Source organism: Chaetodon auriga, chromosome 9, assembly GCF_051107435.1.
Source record: "Chaetodon auriga isolate fChaAug3 chromosome 9, fChaAug3.hap1, whole genome shotgun sequence".
In the NCBI taxonomy this organism is placed as follows: Eukaryota; Metazoa; Chordata; class Actinopteri; order Chaetodontiformes; family Chaetodontidae; genus Chaetodon; species Chaetodon auriga.
This window is the reverse complement of record NC_135082.1, coordinates 6,764,985-6,786,777: the sequence shown is the minus strand read 5'-3', so window position 1 is coordinate 6,786,777 and position 21,793 is coordinate 6,764,985. Positions and strand designations below refer to the sequence as shown.

General features: G+C 42.2%; 1 protein-coding gene across 2 annotated transcripts; it reads left to right on the top strand.

Annotated features, from left to right (window-relative positions):
* The first annotated feature begins 2,344 nt into the window (after positions 1-2,344).
* Positions 2,345-13,294, top strand: irf2b (interferon regulatory factor 2b). 2 transcript variants are annotated; one of them, XM_076739567.1, is made up of 9 exons: positions 2,345-2,568; positions 4,457-4,549; positions 4,641-4,740; positions 5,356-5,532; positions 5,709-5,755; positions 6,973-7,108; positions 7,311-7,463; positions 8,600-8,637; positions 9,276-13,294. In XM_076739567.1, exons 2-9 carry the CDS (start codon positions 4,463-4,465, stop codon positions 9,543-9,545), a joined length of 1,008 nt encoding a protein of 335 aa, XP_076595682.1. In that variant the 5' UTR covers positions 2,345-2,568; positions 4,457-4,462; the 3' UTR covers positions 9,546-13,294. The 2 variants fall into 2 exon arrangements, with proteins under 2 accessions (XP_076595682.1, XP_076595681.1); XM_076739566.1 differs by having other exon boundaries at positions 2,563-2,663; positions 9,276-9,659.
* The last annotated feature ends 8,499 nt before the right edge of the window (positions 13,295-21,793 follow it).

Below are 21,793 nucleotides of genomic sequence, written 5' to 3'. Positions count from 1 at the left end.
AGATCACTAAAACATCAACTCACCGCTTCAGAGTTTGTGTTTGCACATCAGCACTGATAAAGGCTGTAATTGGGCCTGTTATGAACTTTGCTTTGGAGCGTGGTCGAAAACTCTTTATGAATGATTAACAGTTGGCGAGGATTGTTTTGCAAGTCAGTGACAGCATGTGAACATGCCTCCACAAGAGGAAGCCAGAGAAACATTCAGTGTTGCTGTGGCAGCCTTAAATGAATCAGCAGTAGCAGATCTTTCAAGTTCACGCACTCTTCCAGGAACTGAAATTCCGTATAATTTAACCCCTCGATGCACAGATCGGACCATTTGGAAGTGCTGAAATACAGATAAATAAGGTTTTCTTTGTGGTTTTTGTCTGTGCAGTCACTCTTGTTTCTGTGTGTCTCAATGATTTGAACAAGGGTTAAACCTCCTATATGTATGCTACACACCGTCTTTCTTTTACCTGTATATATTCCCTCCTGTATTCATGTCTGCTTTTGTTTTTGGCCCATCAGTCTTGCGGTTAAAGAACGTATTTCTCTATCATACCTTCCCTAGTCTCAGCTGCAATGTGTGTGCGGGAGATTAAACGTCCCACCTGCTGTTATTTAGACAGTGCAGACTCTCACTTTATTTGCCTACATTGAACTGATGTTCTATAGTTAGAGCTGTGGGTTCAAACACTGACCAAAGTGCATTTTATATTGAACACAGAGTTATAATTAGGATGTTTTTTTTTGTTTGTTTGTTTGTTAACGGGCCTATCACTGCACTGTTACACTTTGTGATGAAAATGTGGACATGATTAAAAATGCAGCTGTAGCTTAATAGTGTGTTATGAAATTGGTAATATATTTCCAGTAATGTGAAGATATGAATTTGGTTTTAACATCATGAGAATACAACAAAGATACATCAGACATTTTAAGCTTTTGCAAAGGTTTAAATTATTATATATTATTATGATTGACTTCATTCACTCACTGTCCGCTTTAAGATAAAAACACATTAATGCATGAACAGCAGCTATTCCGCTTTTAAGATGCAGGCTATCTACATTTTTAGATGAAGTTGCTGTACGATCATGAAATTTCTGTCTTTTCTGTCACATGTCTGTCCCTTCAATGCTCTTTCTGTTTACGCTAAAGAGAAAACAGCGTTTGAAAATTACAGGAACAACAAATGGGACGTTTGAAAAGCGCTGTTCTCTACTGAGTACAAGCTAAAGACATGCAAACTGTGTCAGGAGGCAGTTTTGTACAGTCATTCTGGGTCCTGTCACAGCACTGTGGACCAGCAGAGATCTATCTGCACAAGGTCTGGGTTATCTCTTTCTGACACACACACACACACACACACACACACACACACACACACACACACACACAGAAAGCTAGACAAAAGTTTCTGGTTTCGTTTCCAGCATCAACGGTGCAGAAGGGGTTGGATGGGGGGAGGAGGAGAGAGAGGAAGTGAAAATGAAATTCAGCCCAAAGATCGTCTATGTTCCATTCCGTTTATCGTTACTATACAGGAGGTTCAGGAAGACAACGACCCAAAAGTAGGCGTTGATTTTCACCTCACGCTCCTCTTGCAGTTAAACTTTGACCACGTTATCAGAAGTAGTTCACGCTGTAAGTTGTTTTACACAACCGTATGATTTTAATGACAGGTATTGTAGCTCTGTACAGGTGGAATATCAACTATGTTTCTCAACGTTTTGTCCAATAATGTTAAGTCAGGCAGTCTGTAAGGTGCAGGGGGGAAGAAATGAGAACTAGACACAACACTCAGGGATAATTGATCAATCACAATGGAGCATTTTAATCACAGATAAATCACAAACAAACAATTATGCACACTCACAGAGGAAGATAAATGAACTTAAATAATAAGTAAAATTGGGAATTAGATATTGAACTAAAACCGCAGCCACGATAGTGCCTGCTAGCATATTGTGCACTGGTAGTGTAAAATACAAATGTTATTTTAGAATGCTATGACAAGGGACTTCATTCGTGTTGCATTGATGAGTGTTGAGAGTAACAAGTGTGTATCTATCTGTAGCAACTGATACGTGAGGTAATAGAATTAAAATTTTGTGTTTTTAGGGTGACAGTGTCATATACTCGGGGACTACAGACGAAAAACAGCCTTCTTGCAAACACTGGTACATTTACATTGGTATGTATGTTTATTAATGCGCTAAATAAATGTAGCACTAGAAGAGGTATGCGTGGATCTTCGTGGTACCACGAAATAAGGGCAGAGTGAGACCTCTTCGCGACTGTTTTATCGTGGGGAGCGCGCACGCGGCCAAGAGACTTCCGCGACGCCGCTCGACATCGACCCAAAGCGAGAGCACGAGAGCAGGAGGGGGATTTCCAGCTCGAGCGCCCACTTCCCGAGCCAGCCGTTGTTTTGCTTTCGGTCTGGACACAGAAACAGAAATAAACGACACATTTTCCCCTTTCCACTAGCAACCACAATTACATTAACTTGTCCAACTTCAGCTGCGCTTGTTATTCTGACAGCAGGACTGTGAAGCTACAGGCCGTCCAAACTGAACAGGTAACGTTTTATTTCCGCATATCAGCGCTGTTGACTAACGCTCACACCACACAGACTTCCTACAGGACGACATGACGGATCCCTCTGCTCGCTGTGTAAGTGAAAGTAGTACTGTAGTTTTTCTCCGCGTTTGTTGACTCGGTATGGCATTTATTTTCACTTTAGGCTCGGTTGTTGTGGGGTCAGCACGCTGGCAGCACGCAGACAAACAGACCGCGTTTGACTCAACCCGTATTGCTAGAATGAAGCTTTAATCTCCTCCTAAAGCTGAACCTATCATTTACCGAAAGTCAGTCGTAATGTGGCTCTAACTTTTTTTTAAGACGTTTATAACATGCATTATCAGAGAAACTGGTTATGTTAGTGTGAAGTAACGTTTCAAATATGTTGTAGTTATAACTGTATTTAATATGTGAGTGAACAATATTTATGTTGTATTCAGGCCTCCCTGCACGTGTTAGTAAATCACAGTTCTTAAAGTAGTGTCTTATTTGAACTGCACTGCAGATAACTTATCCAGTTTTGCAACTTAGAAATGTGTTTTGTAGACATTTAAGAGATGAAATATGTATTCAGATGGTTGTCAGTAAGCAGGGCAAGTCATGTCAAAACACTTCAAAATCCTACTTAACCTTCTATCATTTTATTGTTGTAACAACAAATGTATCACTAGACTTTGATAGTTGTAATTATAGTGATAAAGTTTAATCATGCAGACCCTGTAAATATTGTTCATTTTTGATATTATTCATATAACCTGGCTGCTGGTGCAATTTACTTACTTATTTTGAATCAAGTAAAGTGTGTGCCGTCATTGTGCAATCAGAAAAAAACACATAGAATTATAAGTAGCAGTGCTGCTCTGACACTAGTTTAGGCTGAGTTAATGACTTACCTACATGATTTTCTTTTTTGCATTTTAGTCATGATTCACCACTTTTGTCACCCATACAGTCTTAGCAAAACGTCTGATTCAACATACTTAAGTACCAAACAATATAGAATTTATACTCCCACCTTTTCAAACTTATGTAGTTCATCGTAAAACAGAGCCTATGATATTGTGCTGCAGTCATCCTGTATGTGCTGTATGCCGTGTTTCACCGAGCAGTAAGCCGGATGCAGCTGGAAGTTTCAACCCTGTGGCTCATAAAGGATAATATTTTGTATTTGATGCTGTGCCATGTCACCCTGTTTGACCTGTTCGGGAGCTCACTCTCGCGTCAGGAGGCAGTGTGTTGGCTCACTGTGCCGTGCATCGGGAGTGTCGAGCTCAATGGCTGACCTGGCCCACCGGACTTTGATCGCATCAGCGATCTGCGGGGATCATAACTCTGATCTTAAATCAAATGTGATGGGTAAAAATTGCTCTCACTGTTTTTTAAATAAACACGCGGTATTTGTTATCTTCATTTAGATCTCTCGGTTGTCCTCTCTCTTGGTTGCTCTGCTGAAATCATTTATATTAAATTGGATTTGATCAAGGAAGGTCAGTTTGGGGTTGTGGATGGGAGTGGGTGAAGTGGCTATAGTTACAGACATGATTGGACCGTGAATGACATTTTATGACACATGTTCCTCACAAAACAAATTGTACAGTGAACTTTATCTTCACAGGAATTTTATCTTTACAACCACAGACAAAATGAATTATATTGTCTGCTTTGTTTTGCTCACAAAGGATGATTTCATGAAAAGTAATCTGAAGTGTTTGTTGCCTCTCACTTTAGTCGACCACATGCTGTTTTATTTTGATATTTGCATCGCTGCCTGTACTGATTCCAGCCTATTTTTCTTATGAACTTGTCATAGTACACGATAACCATGACTTTCATGACACATCACTTTGTGTGTGTGTGTGCGTGTCTGAATTTGTGTGTGGTCACAGGACACAATGCCAGTGGAGAGAATGAGGATGCGGCCGTGGCTGGAGGAGCAGATCAACTCCTGTCAGATACCAGGGCTGAAATGGGTTAACAAAGTAAGTGTACACTGATGCATACACACATACACAAACACACACGCACACAAATACTGTAGTTCAAGAGCTGACAATATGTAAATGTCTCTAGGAAAAGAGGATCTTTCAGATCCCGTGGATGCATGCTGCACGCCATGGCTGGGACCTGGAGAAGGATGCTCCGCTCTTCATGAGATGGGCCATACACACTGGTACAGTAACACACAGATCCACACCGTACGCTCACTGCTTCTCCTTTTCAGTGGTTTTCATTTTCATGCTTGCCTGACATCACAGCAGGCTCTGCCTCAGGAAACTTTCGATTTACAGAACATTTTGGGCGAGAAATCAAAATCATCAGGTTGTTGGAGTGTCCCATTCAGACAGGCCTGAGGAAGCTTCTGTTAAGGTGCCTTTGTTAGGAAGCACAGTGTTTCTGGAAGAGTAGGAAATCCCATGACTCCTCGCTGCATCAGGAAAGGGGCAAATGTTCTGAAAATCAGTTCGGTTCTTGCCAAGAGGATATCCCCAGGGTCGGACAAAAGAATCCAAAAATGAAAAAGAAATGGCAGCTCACCTCTAACATTTAAAATTGTTTTTCAGTTCTACAATTTAGGTGTTTGGAATGTCAGTGAAATCAATCACTTTGTCATCAGCCGGAGTGTGTGGAGTAGCTTATTGTGGATATCAGTATTCACTAGCAATATTTAATTCAGTGACCTATAAATGAACTCATTTTACAGCATTAAGTGTATTTGTGACACATTTTTCATAGTCAGCATCAGTCATGTGTTCAGTCTTCAGTGATTTTCTGTGTGTGTGTGTAGGTAAATACCAGCCAGGTGTAGACCGTCCGGATCCCAAGACGTGGAAGGCTAATTTCCGCTGCGCCATGAACAGCTTGCCGGACATCGAGGAAGTGAAGGACAAAAGCATCAAAAAGGGAACTAACGCTTTCAGAGTATATAAGATGCTCTCGTCCTCAGAGAGAAGCATGAAGAAAGGTGAGTCCTCAGCTTGGAGTGGTTAGAACTCCATTACTTTTCTAGATTTGATCTATTTCTGTTGGCTGGATGTAGTAAAAATTCCGTATTCACTGTTTTAAGAGACTTGCCAGATAACTCGCACCTTTTAATTCGATTACTGAAAGATGTTTGTTTCTGTCTGTATGTCCATTTAGGAAAGAAGAAGACAGACAAGGAGGGGAGGCCCAAGGGAAACAAAGAGGTAGATAAACATGGAAAAGTCCTTTTCCATATGAAACCCTCGACCATATTAAATACATTCAACATTTTATATTGGCTCACCATAATTAGCAGCACTGTTGAACAGGAGCATGATGGGAAAGAATAATACCACAAAAGAAGAGTGTGTCTCCGAATTCTTACTCAGGCCTCGCAATTGATTGTCACCCTGGCTAGTTTGGTGACATATGAGACATCACAGAAACATTTGCTGTGAAGTGTCGTGCTGAAGCAGAGCAAAAGAGTTCTGGAAATCTCACCCAGTCCTGAGCTGAGTATCAAACGTGAATAATCTCGTTCCCAAATGACACACGCGTTTGCCAGAGTAGGTGCGGTAACTAAGCCTTCCTCCCCCGTTTGGCTCTGTCTCTCCAAGCAATGCACAAGTTAAACCGGTAGCTGGCACCTCTGTTGTGAATGAAGAGTGAAAGGATGGAATTGGCTTTTTCATTTCCGGAGTCAACAGAAAGGAATAAAAAAACATTCACCTTTCTCCAGAATCTCCTCCATTCTGCAGCTAAATTTACGTTTGAGCATAAAGAGTACTTCCTGAAAATGGACTTGCTTATTCCAGATATAATCTAATATATACTTAAGTCTATTTAAATAAACACACAAGTATGGAATTTAAGAAATAATAAAGAAATAAATCAGTAATAGGAGTCAGAAATACTGCAATCCTTATGACAACTGTTCAGTCTGTTAAACAGGGTGCTGAATAGAAATAAACAGGAAGACATCACCATTGTTAAGTGCTTGTTTAATATTTGGCTGGTTAGTTTAGTGTATTGTGGTCAGTTCAGTTAGTGTGTTTAGATGGCCGAAATGCTCCAGATGTCTGCTCTGTATCCTGGTCTCTTACAGGTGGACTTTTCTAGCTAAACACTGAGCAAGTCTCCGCGCTGTCACTACGTCCCAGCTGTCTGATTAGAGTTTCTCATTAGCGCAGGTGGAATGTAATGAAGTTATTATAGTGAGGATACTGTATTTAAATGGGCATGTGAATATTGGGCTGCATGTAACTTGTAGAAACTGATTGAATGAAATGTTTTCTACTCGATGCGTTCTGCTGATAGTGATTTGGTTGTTCGTCCCTGTGTGATGGCCACGCGCACAGACATTTTTGGACACAAACACTGCAATGCGCAATTGACGATCCTGCATAATTATTGGTCCTATTCTTCCTCTTTTTCCCATCAGGTAGCTTCTCCATTTCCAGACAGGACTCTTCCTGATGCTCACGTTGGACCTATTGACTACACCAAACAGCAAACGACCAAACAGGAAGTGATCAAGCAGGAAACAGTAGAGCTTCCAGTGACGGACAGTGTCTCAGGTACTACACCAGTCCTCTTTATTAATAGTTTGAGGCTATTTTGGGTTCTACCTTTCTTTAAACTTCTTGCTTGGATGTATTGATATTGTGAAAGAGTTGAAGCTAAGCACAGACATGTTGCTAGTTATCATGTTTCTGGCAGTCTGGCTGTTGACTTGAACATATCAGCCTGTCATGACGAATCTTGTCTGTCCACTCACAGCCATTCACAGTTCAGTAGAAGACCATGTGATCACCAGCGAGCAGCTGCCATTCGTCTGTCAGACAATTGAAGTGACCACTGAGATGGAAGAGCAGACTGTTAGTTCCTCCCACTCGTACCCGCTTCAGATCTCTCCTGTGTCTTCATGCTGCGGTGAGACAACACACAAATACATGCACGTACACACACGAACATACCACGCTTTACAACGTTTAGATATGAGAAGGAGCATCGATAGTCACATGGGACCAGGCTTATAGAAGCAGTCGATGCAGAAGTTAGTGAGAACCACAGTTTTGACCACAGTTATGAAGACTGACATGGACTGTGTTAAAACACACGCCTTCATCTGACTGTCACATCAGTTGTTTTTTGGTTTGATTCATTCTGAATAGCCACGAAAAAAAACAAAACAAAAATGTGGTTCAGATGGTGACCCGATAAACTCTTCTTATCTGTCATTGCATCAACCCCTATTACACCATCCACCTAAAGTGGCATTTTCTGAATTACACTCCTCAGATCTTATCTATAGATTTGAAACATAAAAAAATGATCATGATTGTGAATGCTAATTAAATTAGATTTGTTCAGGCTGTTTTTGAACTTGTAGCTGGAATAGGCTTTTGATAGAAGATAAGTGCTTGCAAGAAAAAATAAAAACGTGCACAAGGATAAAAAGACTAATGCAGGATCAGCATCAAGTGCAATATGAAAGGTGCTTCTGTTGTTAAAGAGATCAATAACCATACAGACTCAAATTGACATGGTGATGCTGAAATAATAGTCTGAAATCTGTTTATGTCACCTCTCTTTGTGTATCCATCTTCCCTCTTTTCAAACCAGTCATTCAGGCAGGGTCGGCTCTACCGGTTTATAGTTGTAATCGTTCCATCTGCCATTCTTCCTCTCCCTGTGCGTTGAACGTTTTGTCATATCTCTCAGTCATTAACCATGACTTGAAGAGTCAGGCTTCAAATTTAAGCCATTTATCTCCTCTTTAACATAAACATCAAATTTTTCGTTTGTGTTGTTTGTTTGCATTTAACTGTGCTGTTGCATCCAGATGTTTGCACTCTTTAAACTGTACATGCACTGTTGGATGTGAGCCGTGTCACTTTGTTTTCCTGCTCAAAATCAAGCTTTGATTGAACTCGTTCTCCTGCTCTCATCTTTCACTCTGTCTGTTTTTCCTCCCTCCCTGATCTATGTGATCTAAGGATGACTTATTACAAAAAATGCCATTTCCTGCATGCTAATTCATTAACTGTTTGTCTTTATATCCACAGGCAGTGACACAGACAGCGACACAGAAGACACCAAAGAGGTGAGTCTCCTATAATACACACTTGTACACAGAGGTGAGAGTGATGAATGAATTATTAACTGCTCTGATCTTCAGATAAACAGGTTTTTACCTGTTTCAACCTTACAGCTGAAACAGGGTGTGTGTGAGTGTGTGTGTGTGTGTGTGTGTGTGTCTCTCTCTCTCTTCCTGTAATATTGCGAGAGACTGAGAAAAGGGAGGGCCTTGTCAGGAACTGTGGCTGTCAAACATTAACAGTTTGATCTGAGGTTGTCCTCTGTAGTACGCTGTACCAACAGTGAACTCTCTCTCTCTCTCTCTCTCTCTCTCTCTCTCTCTCTCTCTCTCTCTACAGTGTTCTTAAGTGTGCCGTGGTGAACTGTTTTAATAGTAGCCAGTAAGAAAGAGTTTTTGGCCAGTGTTTGACACCGTGACATAGACATGTTTTACATATAACGTGCAAATGTTCAGGCTGTATGACAGAGGCGCTGATTCAGCCCTGCGATCGTTTCTGCACTGCTGATTTTGGTGTTCTATTCATGCAGTAATCGTGCACAATTTCACCACAACAGACGTCAGCTGTGCCCCTGCTTTTTTTGCTTATGCAGATATGTTACTTTCCTCTTCTTCTTCTCCTTTTTCATTGTTTTAACTGACAGGGTGTCAGTGCAGTTTGGAGGCGGGACTCTAGCAAATCAGTTCTCAGGGTTCCCACATGTTCTCTTCCTGGCATGGCCACCTTCGTCAGCGCGGGCAAACCCAACTTCAGGGTCACCAGCACGCGGGACCCAGCCCCCCTCATCAGCTACCACGCTGACAGCTGGACGCCGGCCTACAGCCAGAACTCTCTTGTGTCTGCAGCGACAAGCCACACCCACGAGATGCGCGCAAGTGTCATTATGAAAACCTCTGATGTCACTACTTCCTGACCTCTGACCCCAGATGAGGGAGTATTTTCACTGCTTCCAGGGAATAGGAATGAAAAAGATTGTGTGTTTTGTCCATCAGGGCCAAGTGGAGCCAAAAGAGGGCAAGCTTCAAAACCTTTGACTTTATCGTAGCTTCTGTCTGGGCCATGTATTCTTTCACTTTACCTTTTAATTGGAGAAATTGCTGCCTGGTGTTAACCAAATAAGCCATGGCTTGACTTGTCCACTCACTGGTGAGCCCAGTTTCTTTCTTTTTTTCTGCCTTTGTGTGGCAATGAGGGTGTGCGTGATGTAAATGTCATCAATTTGGACCATCTGTAACACGTGTGACCAAGTGGACGCTACACGCCGACCGACATGTATACAGACATTTGCAATCAATGCGCCCACATGTCCACATCTGTTTTGGACTGCATCTGGCCTTTTAGACAGCATAATCATCCGTGTGTCACTGGTGGACCTGTTTCTCTGTTGCTTCGTGCTAACACTTCAGCAGACACCATCAGCACTCAAATCTGGTCGGTACCCAGTGTGGGCCAAAACCCAAAGCCCACACATCGGTATGGGGGCTCAATGGTTGGATCGGTACATCCCGACCTAAAAGCAGAGTTCATAGTTGTTCACGGGAAATTCTTTTTGTATTTCATACACATTTATTGAATCTCCTTATTCACCATCGAGCATCAGAACCTGCTGTCAAAACAGTGTGAGCTCAAGCGTTAGCATGAAACAGCGTGCCGAGTAATAGGACACATGGCTGAAACAAAGATCATGTTTCCCTAGAAGCAATCTGTGTTCATAACAAAGCAATGAACACGAACTTTAAGGGAAAGTTAGACCCCTTACCATCAGCAAGTTGCAAAAAGAATCAAAGGCATGCTGTTCTATCAAGATAAAGAATGGCAGTAATTATGAAGTCTTGATTTGCCCTGCAGTGGAAAGTAGGCGTGTGTGTATCTGTCTGTCTTTCTGTCTGTCTGTCTGGAGACCTCAGGACAATGTATCCGCCAAAACACAGACAGATGAGCAGACAGAAAGAATGACAGACTCACTGACAGACAGACTGACAGACTGTGAACAATGTATGTCTTCTCTCTCCTGCCTCCTGGTGTTAATAATGTATATAACTCATATGTATGTGTGCCTGCAAGCCGCTTCTGCACCTTACAGACAGCACTGGTGTGTGTGTGTGTGTGTGTGTGTGTGTGTGTGTGTGTGTGTGTGTGTGTGTGTGTGTGTGTGAGAGTGTGTGTGAGTGAGAGAGGGAGAGAAAAAGCCTTATTGAAGATGTGTGCCTTTGATCAAGTGTGGCTGGATTCAAACTATCTGTCCTTTAGTCTGCGAGGACACAGGCAGGTAGCTTTCAGGAAGTGTATTCAGCCCTACATGTGGATTGAGACAGCAGGCAGTGTTTTAGTGAGGAGCATGGAGGAATGGAGAAGTGACTCACGTTGGCTGTATGTCTATGCACAGAGATTCTAGACATGGTTACCGCAAGAGGAGTGAGCGCAATATGTGTTAAATTGTGTGCATTTAAAGGGAGAGTCTTGTTATGATAACAAGGCACAGAGAAGTCTGGGCTTGAGATACGTTGCAGAGGACTGTGTCATCGGCAGAGGCTGAGCTCTGTTGTCTTGAAGCCTGCATGTTTTTTAACGTCTTCTTGGCTCAAAACTTCCCATTTCCCGTTTGACTTCAGCGCACACGCAGATGTTGCGGTCTTCTGTAACATCTGTGTGCACCTCTCCATTCTTCCTGGCTTAGAGTACAGTAGCCACTCGCCTTAAGCCTGATGTCTTAAAGATAAAATCGTTCTTTTGACACCTTAAAGTACAAATATATGCACAGAATGATGAACTGTGGCAGCAAGTGGAAGATATTTCTGATTTGTTGTCTATTTTACAAGACGTAATTAGAGCAAGCTCAATGATTTCAATATTATTTAGAATAATATATTTACCTAAAAAGTATCAAAATTATGAAATGTTCATATTAGGACCCCTGAGAGTCGTGCCCTCTCAGTTATGAACTATGATGAGTGTGCAGTGAGCAGGCTAAAGCACAGGCTAAAGTCCCAGCCTGCCTTTAGGGAACTCCAGTGGGAACAGTTCTAAAAGTTCCTGTAGGGAAACAATAGGACAAGTAGGAATCTGCCATGATTTGTGAACCAAAGCACTAGAGATTTACACTGGACACACATCACTATCATGGTGAAAGTATTTAAGATTGTCATTGAATCAAAGGGGTTTGGATGAGGAGTAGGCTTCACTTTACCAAGTGTTTCCTCCTTGTGCCTTTTATTGTTAGAAACTTGCATCACATGCTGAAAGATTGCGTCAATGTCTGTGTGGTCATAGTTCTCGATGGGCTGCAATTCACAGGCAAAATTGAAAGCAGTGTGCTAATAATTTTGACAGCAGCCATTAGAAGCACCCGTCTTTTTAACCGTGCATTTGTCCTTGTGAACCCTTTTTTTTTTCTTCAGCACTGTCCTAGTAGCCTCATCCTCTCTGAGCACAATATTGAAGAATGACAGTTGGGATTGACATCACCCTGTAGTTGTAATGATCACTGTTAACTGTTTGTCAACCTTTAATGTGCCTTCTTACTTTAAGTGTAGCTTGGCATACAAACAGCGTGATCCATATTAGGACTTCACACCAGTGCAAATGTATTGAATTAAATAAAGTTTATGTTTTCAATATTTAAGCCTAGGTTGACCTAAATGATCAAGACTTCCATTACACACATTGCCCCAAAAGCCTGACTGCGTTATTATTATGAAGAGATTTAGCAAGGACCTGTCAACACTGAGATTTAAAAATAAGGGAAATTTTCTGGCACCCCGCCCTGAGCCATCCCACCACCCTAAATACTGTCCACAGAGCCGTTACATTTACACCAGTGTACACACAGTGAATCCTAAAATCACCGCTAAGCGACTGCTTGCTTTAAAATATCAGAGCAACAAGGATTGAGTGAACTAGTTCCTACATGAAATGACTACAGTTAGCTGATCAGAGAGCAGATATGTGGTTGAAAGTGAAATGCATCCCTGCATTATGTAAATGAAAACACAAAGGGGCACGTAAAGCCAGCACTGAGTTTATTTGTGTATTAAGGATATGTACACATCACCGACACATTATGCTTCAGTTGTAATTGTGAGGCTACTGGCAAGTGGTAGTGATTATGAAAATGGATGGCAGAGATAGTATAAATGCAGTCATTGGTGGAGCATGTTCACTAAAATCCATGTGGCATCTTTTGCAAAAAGCATGATTTTCACAGGCGTTGCCCTTCATGAAGTACGGGTAAGAATCCTCCCATTTGGTGAGATAGATGCTACAGCTAACGTTCTACACACGGCCGCCTGCATCAAATAGGCCTCTATGCCTCCCATCAACATTATAGCCAACTTTTTTTTTTGGTTTGTTTATTTTAAGTAGACTCCGTTTCTGCTCTGTTCTCTGTGTAGAAGGACGCCATAGCAGCCAGAAGTTAACAGGGAAAGCTGTCCAATGTCAGGGAGATGTAATAAAACCAAGGTGTGTCTCAGTCAAAGGGACGGATCAAAGGACACCATGACCACTCAGTTCAGACAAGACAAACCGAGGTAATTGCTTAGCTACTCACAAAGCAGCAAAGGTTTTCACTGCAACATGTCCCCGCTGTTCATTGTCTGTACATTATGAAAACTACATGTGAATCAACATGTAAATCTGAATAAAGACTTGCTTTTGTATTTAGTCATGTTTAATGTGCTTTATGACACATGGAGGGAATTCATGTTGAGGACATGCTGCCCCTCCTCACTGGAGGAACGGGGTCAAAGCTCAGGCTTGATAAGAGAAGAAGGTTTGGTGCTGATGTGTGCATGTCGGTGCATGCCGTGACTGCAGGGGCTCGTGAGGTGAGTGCAACATGCTTCTTCCGTGCGTGTAGTTTTAGGGTTTTGTCAGAGCAGATGTGTTTCTTTCCCTCTCTCTCTCTCTCTCTCTCTCACACACACACACACACACACACACACGCAGCTCATTCAGTCTAACCAGAACACTAACTGCTGTTTCGGTTTCAGTTGCTCTTCTCAGTTCTCACTCTACTTCCTGTTTGTCTCTGAGGCCTCGCTCGTCAGTTGCCCTGACAGTATACTTTAGTATGGTATATCAACTATATTCTGTTCTCTCTGTCAAGTATCCACATGCCTCCTCCTGCCTCCTGTCCTCTGCTCTAATCCTCAGGACCAGTAACAGAGCATTTCTAAAAAGTCCCTGCTCTACTTTCTGTTCCCTCTAACATAAGTTCTTCAAATATTGGAGGAAACAAGAAACTGCTACTTTAAAAATGCCCTTAGTTCTTCTTCAGTGGACAGTTTCAAAGGGAAACCCCTTTGGACTTTATTTATTTTGATAATGTGCTCTGCAAAGCCAAACCACCTGCTCTTTTCAGGATTTTGCACCATATTAACACAAGAAATTACAAGGCCAGCATAGTCGTAGTTATTATTCAGTTATAGTCATAATCATAGTGTAAATGTTGACATTCTACATTCATATAAGATGTAAAGGTTTATGTTGAACCAAAGAAGGAAGGTGAACTGTTCTGCAAACAGCCTGCAGTGATGTCTCATTTATGCCATCTAGTGTTTGAAAATGGATCTTCAGAAGAGGAGCAGCGTCTTCATACATAAAATCAGCACGATATGTATATATAATCACATTTTCGCACAGCAGCCACATTTTCCCTTTAAAAATATTATATAGGAACACTGTTGTAGATTTTCTTCATTTCAAAGGTTTAATTGTCACATACACAAGCAAAATGTGTAGGCTTTGAGTTTAAACATGCAATGTTGCATGATGCTCCTAAGACTGCACTAAAAGACTAGTGTGAAAATTCAAGTTAACATGGATATGTGAACTTTTTTTTCTATTTGGCAGAATCTTAAGGCAAACTGTGGCATACCTTTTTGTACACACTCCAGTTCAATAATGCGACGTGCATGGAGCAGAGTAGTAGTAAAAGTATCTATTATGCAGAATGGCATACATAAAATGTATATCACATAATTGGAGTATAATTACTGACAAATGAACGTGCATCACTTTAATGTTGCAAGTGGCGAAGGTGGAGCTCATTTTAATGACTTTATATACTGCAGTGTAGCTGAACCTAAAACCCTGATTATGAAAAGTTGGGACACTGTAAAACAAGTAAGTCAGAGGGTGGTAATTTGCTGATTCTTCCCTGTACCAATATGGTGGTCTTTCCCCAGGACCTGGTCTGACCCTTCTGTGTCAGAGGGTTGCCGATGTTACATCTTCCTGCTTTGTGAGTGGTTCGCCTGCGTTCTCTCTCCTGTGTTTCCATAGCCAGCGGTGAGGTTGACAGTGAGGACAGCATGGCGATGGTGAGGGACGGGCTCAGTAACCTTCCTCTGTCCAGTAATACTGGATGTGTTTGTATTCCATCCTCTTGCAGGGGGCAGTTCTGACGTGATCCCTCTCTTCCCTTTCTGCCACAATCTGTGAATACATACATGTGCTCCAACATTATGTTTGGTGTGTCTCAGAGAGTCCAGCCTTGGAGCTCAGTCGTGTGGCTGTTCCCCTCCAGAGAGCTCAGACCTCTGCTGGACGATTCTGTGGTCTAGCCAGAAGCTCATCTTGAGCTCTGATGGTCTGTCCCAGAGTCGGCACCTGTGTCATCAGAGTGCCGTGTGTTGTCTCATTCTCTAGTCTCTGTCGCAGTTTGGTCACAACGGCTTTTTGTGCCGCCGGACAAGACTTGATCTCCTGGATTTCTGAGGATTTCAGACAACTTTTTTCCTTTTGAGCTTTCTGCTGTTGGGATCAAGCTGCTCTAAAATCAGTAGTTTTTTTTTTTTTTTTTTTTTTTCTTCAATTAGGTCTGCAGACTTCTTCAAAAACAGCTGATGGTCTTTAGTTCTGATCTCTTGTTGAAGTTTCAGTACCTGGATCTCAGAAGCAGTTTTATGCTAGTGTCTTCTTTGCATGTACCCTTGAATCTCAGTGATGTGGTCCTGAAGCTCCTGGATTTCCTTGTTTTTCCCCTGAGCCAACATGATGTTTGGCACCTGGAACCCCAGGGCTGAGTCAGCTAACGGTACAGGAGCAGTATCTGGACAGCTAACTGAACCAAGTAGCTACAAGCAGCTACAGTTAGCAATGTAAATTATTCAATCATTTAATGACTGTGTGACAAGTGTAATAAAAGTTAATGACATTTTAATGACTAGTCCAAACTGAATAACTGCAGTTTTTTTTATTTATTCATTTTTTTTTATTTGCAAAACCAGTTGTAGAACCAAAATAATAAGCTATAAAATGCTGAAAAAAAATGTTGAGCTCAAGGGGAACTGCAGAATTTGGTGCTAATTCTCTGTGTTCATCAATGCAAGCAACGCCTTGTTGTTGATATAAGAATATGAATCACAGTAGCTTTAAGCAAATATCAAATCCAGAATCAATAAGGAGGCTACAATAGAACTTCTCTTGCCTATTTGAATTGCATCTCCATCTCAATGTGTCGTCAAAATGTGCAAATGTAAATGTGTCTGAAGAACTGAAAGTTTTGCCACAGCTTCATTTGGCCCCCAGACTTTAAGCTTAGCAGCAGAAAATTTGCCTTTGTTCCATTTACAAGATGCTGTGCCATCAGTACCCTCCTTTGAATACCAACAACAGCCTCAGCTTTCATATGCTTCTAAATATAAAACAGACTTAGGATGACAAATCAAAATAGATGTCTCCTAGCTTGCAGGAATAACAGAAAATCAGATTGTGTTTTATTTATTATTGAGAATGCGGATATGAAGATAGAATAGCTAAAGCCTGGAGGGAGATTTGATCCCGGCCCTGCAGCAGAATGCAAGGTTTCAGAGGAAGGAGTCGCAACAACAATACACAAGAGACAAGGAAATCACACTGTGTCTGGATGCTGTCACTCCTTTGCTCTGAGCTCACTCCCTCCTTGCTCTCCATGCTTCTACATTTCTTTCTATTATCCTCATTGGAATAAGTGTAGGTGATGTCACAGTAGGTCATGTGTTGCCGTCAGGTGGAGGGTCCATGTGCATCTTATGTCAAACATACATACACATACGTACTACATGTTGAGATGTTTTCCTCTGAGTGCTTATATTGTAACAGCATCTATATGAGCATCTTGTCTGTTTGTGACTCTATACTTGGCTATGCGTGTGTGTGTGTGTGTGTGTGTGTGTGTGTGTGTGTGTGTGTGTGTGTTTTAAAGTGTCATTCGTGTCCTCCAGCTCTCTCTTCTGGCTTCGGAACGCTGGAATCCACCTGGAAAAAAGGATGTATTTTCAGCTGCTTAGGTGATGCTTTATGTGGATACTGCACCAAAGGAAGCAGAAGAAGTGGTGAGGAAAGAGGGGAAGGAGGTGAGAGAAGTTTTAGAGGAGATACAGCTGATTTGAGGTCAGCTGAGCAGAGTCAAGGACAGACATGCAATCATTTCTTCAGTCCACTTGACACTCTGAGATTTGTCCTGGCTCAGCCACAGATGGACTCTTCTATATCTGACAAATATGCTGGCATAACATAAAGATCATATTGTGTGTCACCATATTCTGAATCCATTTTTGCAGTGTTTCCAGGAGAACAGTCAAGTTGCATGGGTGATTTCCCTTTTCGTTCTATAAAAGTGGTGAATACAGCGGTACAGATGTATATGGACACGCAAGAGGGGACTGCTTTATGCATTCAATAGGCAAGTAATGTCTTTTATTCTGTTTCCTGAGGGCCTAAATTTGTCCACGGAGCTGTATGATTCCCCTGCAGGTACGAAATAACACCAAGTTCCTCTCTGAATTATAGGTACAATGCGTTCAGTGCTGCTCTGAGATGATGCTGTATAATGGAAAAAGCCTCTCATGGTTTTGTTGAGATTTCAGAACTAAGTGGTGCAAAGCCTTTCAGCTCTGAAAGGTTTCAGTTGTCCAGCAGGGACCTGGCTGGCCTTATACACTGGGACATTCAGTGTGCTGGCTGCTGAAAGTTAAACACATTTTGACCTTAGCAAAAAGTGCTGCGTGCTTCCTTTCCACATTCATAGCAGCAGATCAAATACTTTCCAAAAGCATGTGAAAGCTGGGAATCAAAACAAATGTGTTTGGATGAAGATAGGAGCACATCTTTTATCTTATGAAACCCAGATAATTTGATTGCATTGACATGTACAGTAGTCATGGACAGATCAAATTATTACTATGGCGCCAAGGGCAAAAATAAGAAGCGCCATCTAATCTGACGCCCCATCATCATCAGTTTTACAATGCGATGGTTAAGTTTTGGTTAGGTTTTGGGAAAGATCATGGTTTGGGTTTAAATAAGTACTTTTTCAAGGTAAGTAAATAAAAGCCAATGCAATTTGACCACAGAGTGAAACATCATATAGGCCTGTTTCCAAAAGGGTTGGATGCTATATAAAACATAAATAGAACACAATGTAATGATTTGCAAAACACTGGCACAAGACAACATATCAAATGCTGAAGCTGAGAAATGTCATTTCAAAAAAGTTGGGACGGTGGTGACAAAAGAATGGAACAGTTGTGAAATGCAAAAAGAAAACAGCTGCCCTCTGATGGCACTGCACCTAAAACAGACACGATTCTGCAGAGGACATCACTGCATGAGCTCAGGAACACTTCCAAAAACCATCGTCTGTGAACACAGTTCATCACTGCTGAAACTCCACCATGCAAAGAGGAAACTGTTTATAAACCAGGTCCAGAAACACCTTCCATGGTCCCTACCTCATTTAAGATGGACTGAGGTGAAGTGGAAAAGTATCCTGTGGTCTGACAAGTCAAAATGTGAAATTCTTTTTGGAAATCATGGACGCTGCGTCCTCCGGGCTGAAGACTTTATTGGAAATAGGGTTGTCATATTGAAAGAATAATATACGTCATATATATGTGAGAGGGAGTCTGGGCCATTTCAAAGCCTTGTCAGGTGCCGCTGATTGGTCGGGAGCAGACTGTCATTGGTCAGTTGGTTGGACGTCCTGAAACAACCAGAAGCAGAGCAGCCAGGTAACTGGGCACACTACATCATGTAACATCATCATCATCATCATTTTGGACACAAATGGAACACCATAGCTACAGGGTGTGTTTTAGTGTAGGCTGCTTTGAATCCAGTTTTAGAGCTACACCTGGTGTCTATCCTGGTGTGTCAATGTTGTATAGTTTAAAAAAAACTCTCTCACTTCACTGCTCACCTCTCTTCAAAACGTTCACACACACACACACACACACACACACACACACACACACACACACACACACACACACACAGCATTAATTGTCCTGAAGAAAATATCCTCCTGTACTGCTTGCGACCAGCAGATGGCAGCGTAACACCATTTATCACCTCAGCCCGTCAGCTCTTTCTCCTTTTCTGCCTCTTCTTCTCCCACTAAACAAACTTTTGCAGTATTCTATAGAAACATGCATCAGCTGGCTTCATTGTGCAAGCAAAGGCTCAAACTGATGCACTTCACAAAAACCTGAACCCCCCCCCCCCTTGGAATACAGTAACTTGATAGTTAAATGGCTGAGTTTTTCACCATGATTTCAGCCCCAAATCCTCAGTTTTGATAGGAATTTATATACACACCATTACTATTATTCTAATACATTCATTAGACCGTCCCAGTTTTTCTTCACTGTGCGTATCTGTCACCCCCCTCCCCGTCTCACCCATTAATGAAATATATCATGACACAGAAACAGAGAAGTAAAAAATTAGCTATTCAGTCAGAGAAGTGCAGAGGCTCAGCAGGAATGATGACAAGTGCATAAAACATGTGAATCTGAAATTCTACGTACAGCGCTGAACGGAAGCTCATTCATTTCTAATGAGGGGATCCTTTCCCACCGCACATTTCCAACACCGGTATGATGCAGTGAAGGTGTTGCACCGAGTAATTCATGCACAATGTCAAATAAGTGTGTCAGTGATTAGCCCTCCCAGTGACGCCACTACAGCTGCACACTGCAGCTGTGTTGCAGTGCAGCGAGGCAACAAGATACAGTATGGCTTGGCACACACAAATGCACGCACGCACACACACACACACACACACACACACACACACACACACACACACACACACACACACAAATTGGAAAGTAACCCGGTATTGTGAGTCATCAGCAAAGCTCTGTATAAAAACCTGACTGAGAGAGAGACAGATGGATGAGAGAAAAGCAAAGCATGAGAGGAGGAGTAGGGGGAGGAGGGGTGAGAAGAAAGTGGGAGAGACGGGGAGCGAAAGAAGAAAACAGACGGAGAGATAGAAAGTGTCACCGAGGGGCGAGTTAAATGACATTAATGATGCGTTGGTGTGAAGTGGCTGTGAATCTCAACACTCTCCCTCTCTCTCTACTTGTTACCATGGTTGCTGCTGCTGACATCCTGATCGCAGAGCGCAGATAATGAAGTCAGGTGTGTGTGTGCATGTGTGCGTGTGTGTGTGTGTGTGTGTGTGTGTGTTTGTGTAGGAGGAATAGAGGAGTGAGAACAGATGAGGGGTCTTCATTTTGCATGTATGTGTGTGTGGAGTATCATATCACTCTACATATGTATAACGTGCAGTGGTGTGGCTCTGAGTGTGTGTGTGTGTGTGTGTGTGTGTGTCTGTGTGTCTGTGTGTGTGCCTGCGTGTGTGTGTGTGTGTGTACACCTGTACTTGCTATATAGTGAGGACTGGGACAAGTTTTTCCACTCACAGAATGGGGACATTTTTGGAAAGTGAGGATATTTTGACGGGTCCTCACAACATCAGGGAGCTGTTTTAAGGTCAAGACTTGGTTTAAAGAGTTAAGTTAGAATGTAGGTTATCTTTAGCGTTAGGGTTAGGTTAGACATGCAGTTGTGATGGTTACAGGCATTGTAATGTGCCAGGGCAGGGCTGAAGGGCAAATCAATCCGGAGCAAGTTCGGGTCATGAATGGGATATAATCCATTATGAACTGTGTTCATTTTCTGCTTTCTATTTTGTAATAAATTGTCTATTGATCATATATTTTGATACTATTGTCATGCCCCTCTCTCTCCCACCATTTCCTGTCTGTCTCGTCACCTTACTCTGTCCAATAAAGGCAAAAATGTCTTCAAAAAATAAATAAATGTGATCTTATCATTGCTAATCGGTCCACACCTCTGACCTTGAACAGAGTCGGACGGGGACCTTTGAGCAATAAGTCTGAGACTCCCTGGGCTGGGGAATTATGTCAATGAGGGTCCTCACAAGTATAGAAGCACAAGTACATGGGTCCCTGAGTGTGTGTGTGTGTGTGTGTGTGTGTGTGTGTGACTGCCTGATGGTGAGTCTTCTGTGTCCTACTCTATTCCTCTTTTCATCTCTCACTTTCTCCCACTTTCCTTTTGGTCTGCAGAAACAATGAAACTTCTCTATCCCTAAAAGACAAATGTGCGCACACACACGCACACACACACACACACACACACACACACACACACACACACACACACACACACACACACACACACATGCTCTAACAGTTTGAAGACCTACACCAGCTTGGAAAGTCTGGATAGAAAAACTAAAGGGAAAATCTTCATCTAACTACAGGTAAAAACATGAAGTCAGACAATAATGAAGGTTGGCAAAGGTTACAAACACACACACATGCGACGCAGACAACACACTCTAGGTAAGCGTTTGATACACACACGGAGTGTTGCAAGTAGTAATAAGTAGAGCACTGAACTGATGACCGTATGAATTAATGTCAGTTACCTTGGCAACCACAGCTTGTGAAATACAAAGAAGGCAACGGAGGAGAGAAAAGAGAGAAGGAAGAGACAGGGAAGGAAACAGGAAAGTAAAGGTGAACAGTACGTCTCTGACCCATCAAACTGTCTGCCAGTGCCTCAGTCCAGTGGAGGCGATGCACAGATCAGTGGAACACTGATTCAGCTTGACGTCCTATTTTATTTTTCCCCATCACCCGTCAATCAAAGCGTTATATCCAGCAGTGTCTTTCTCTGCCTTCAGGAGTCTTTGCAGGTGCTGCTCTTCTCATTCCAAACTGAGCCTAAAGAGCGGACGAATCAGGGAGCGTCCGCCTGTGCAAAGGGAAAGAAGTTTAGGAAAAGCGATTTCGCTCTTGTTTGGCTGGTTGCTGCTGTGTGGCAGTGAAGTTAGAGGGTTCTCTCCCTTCATTTCCT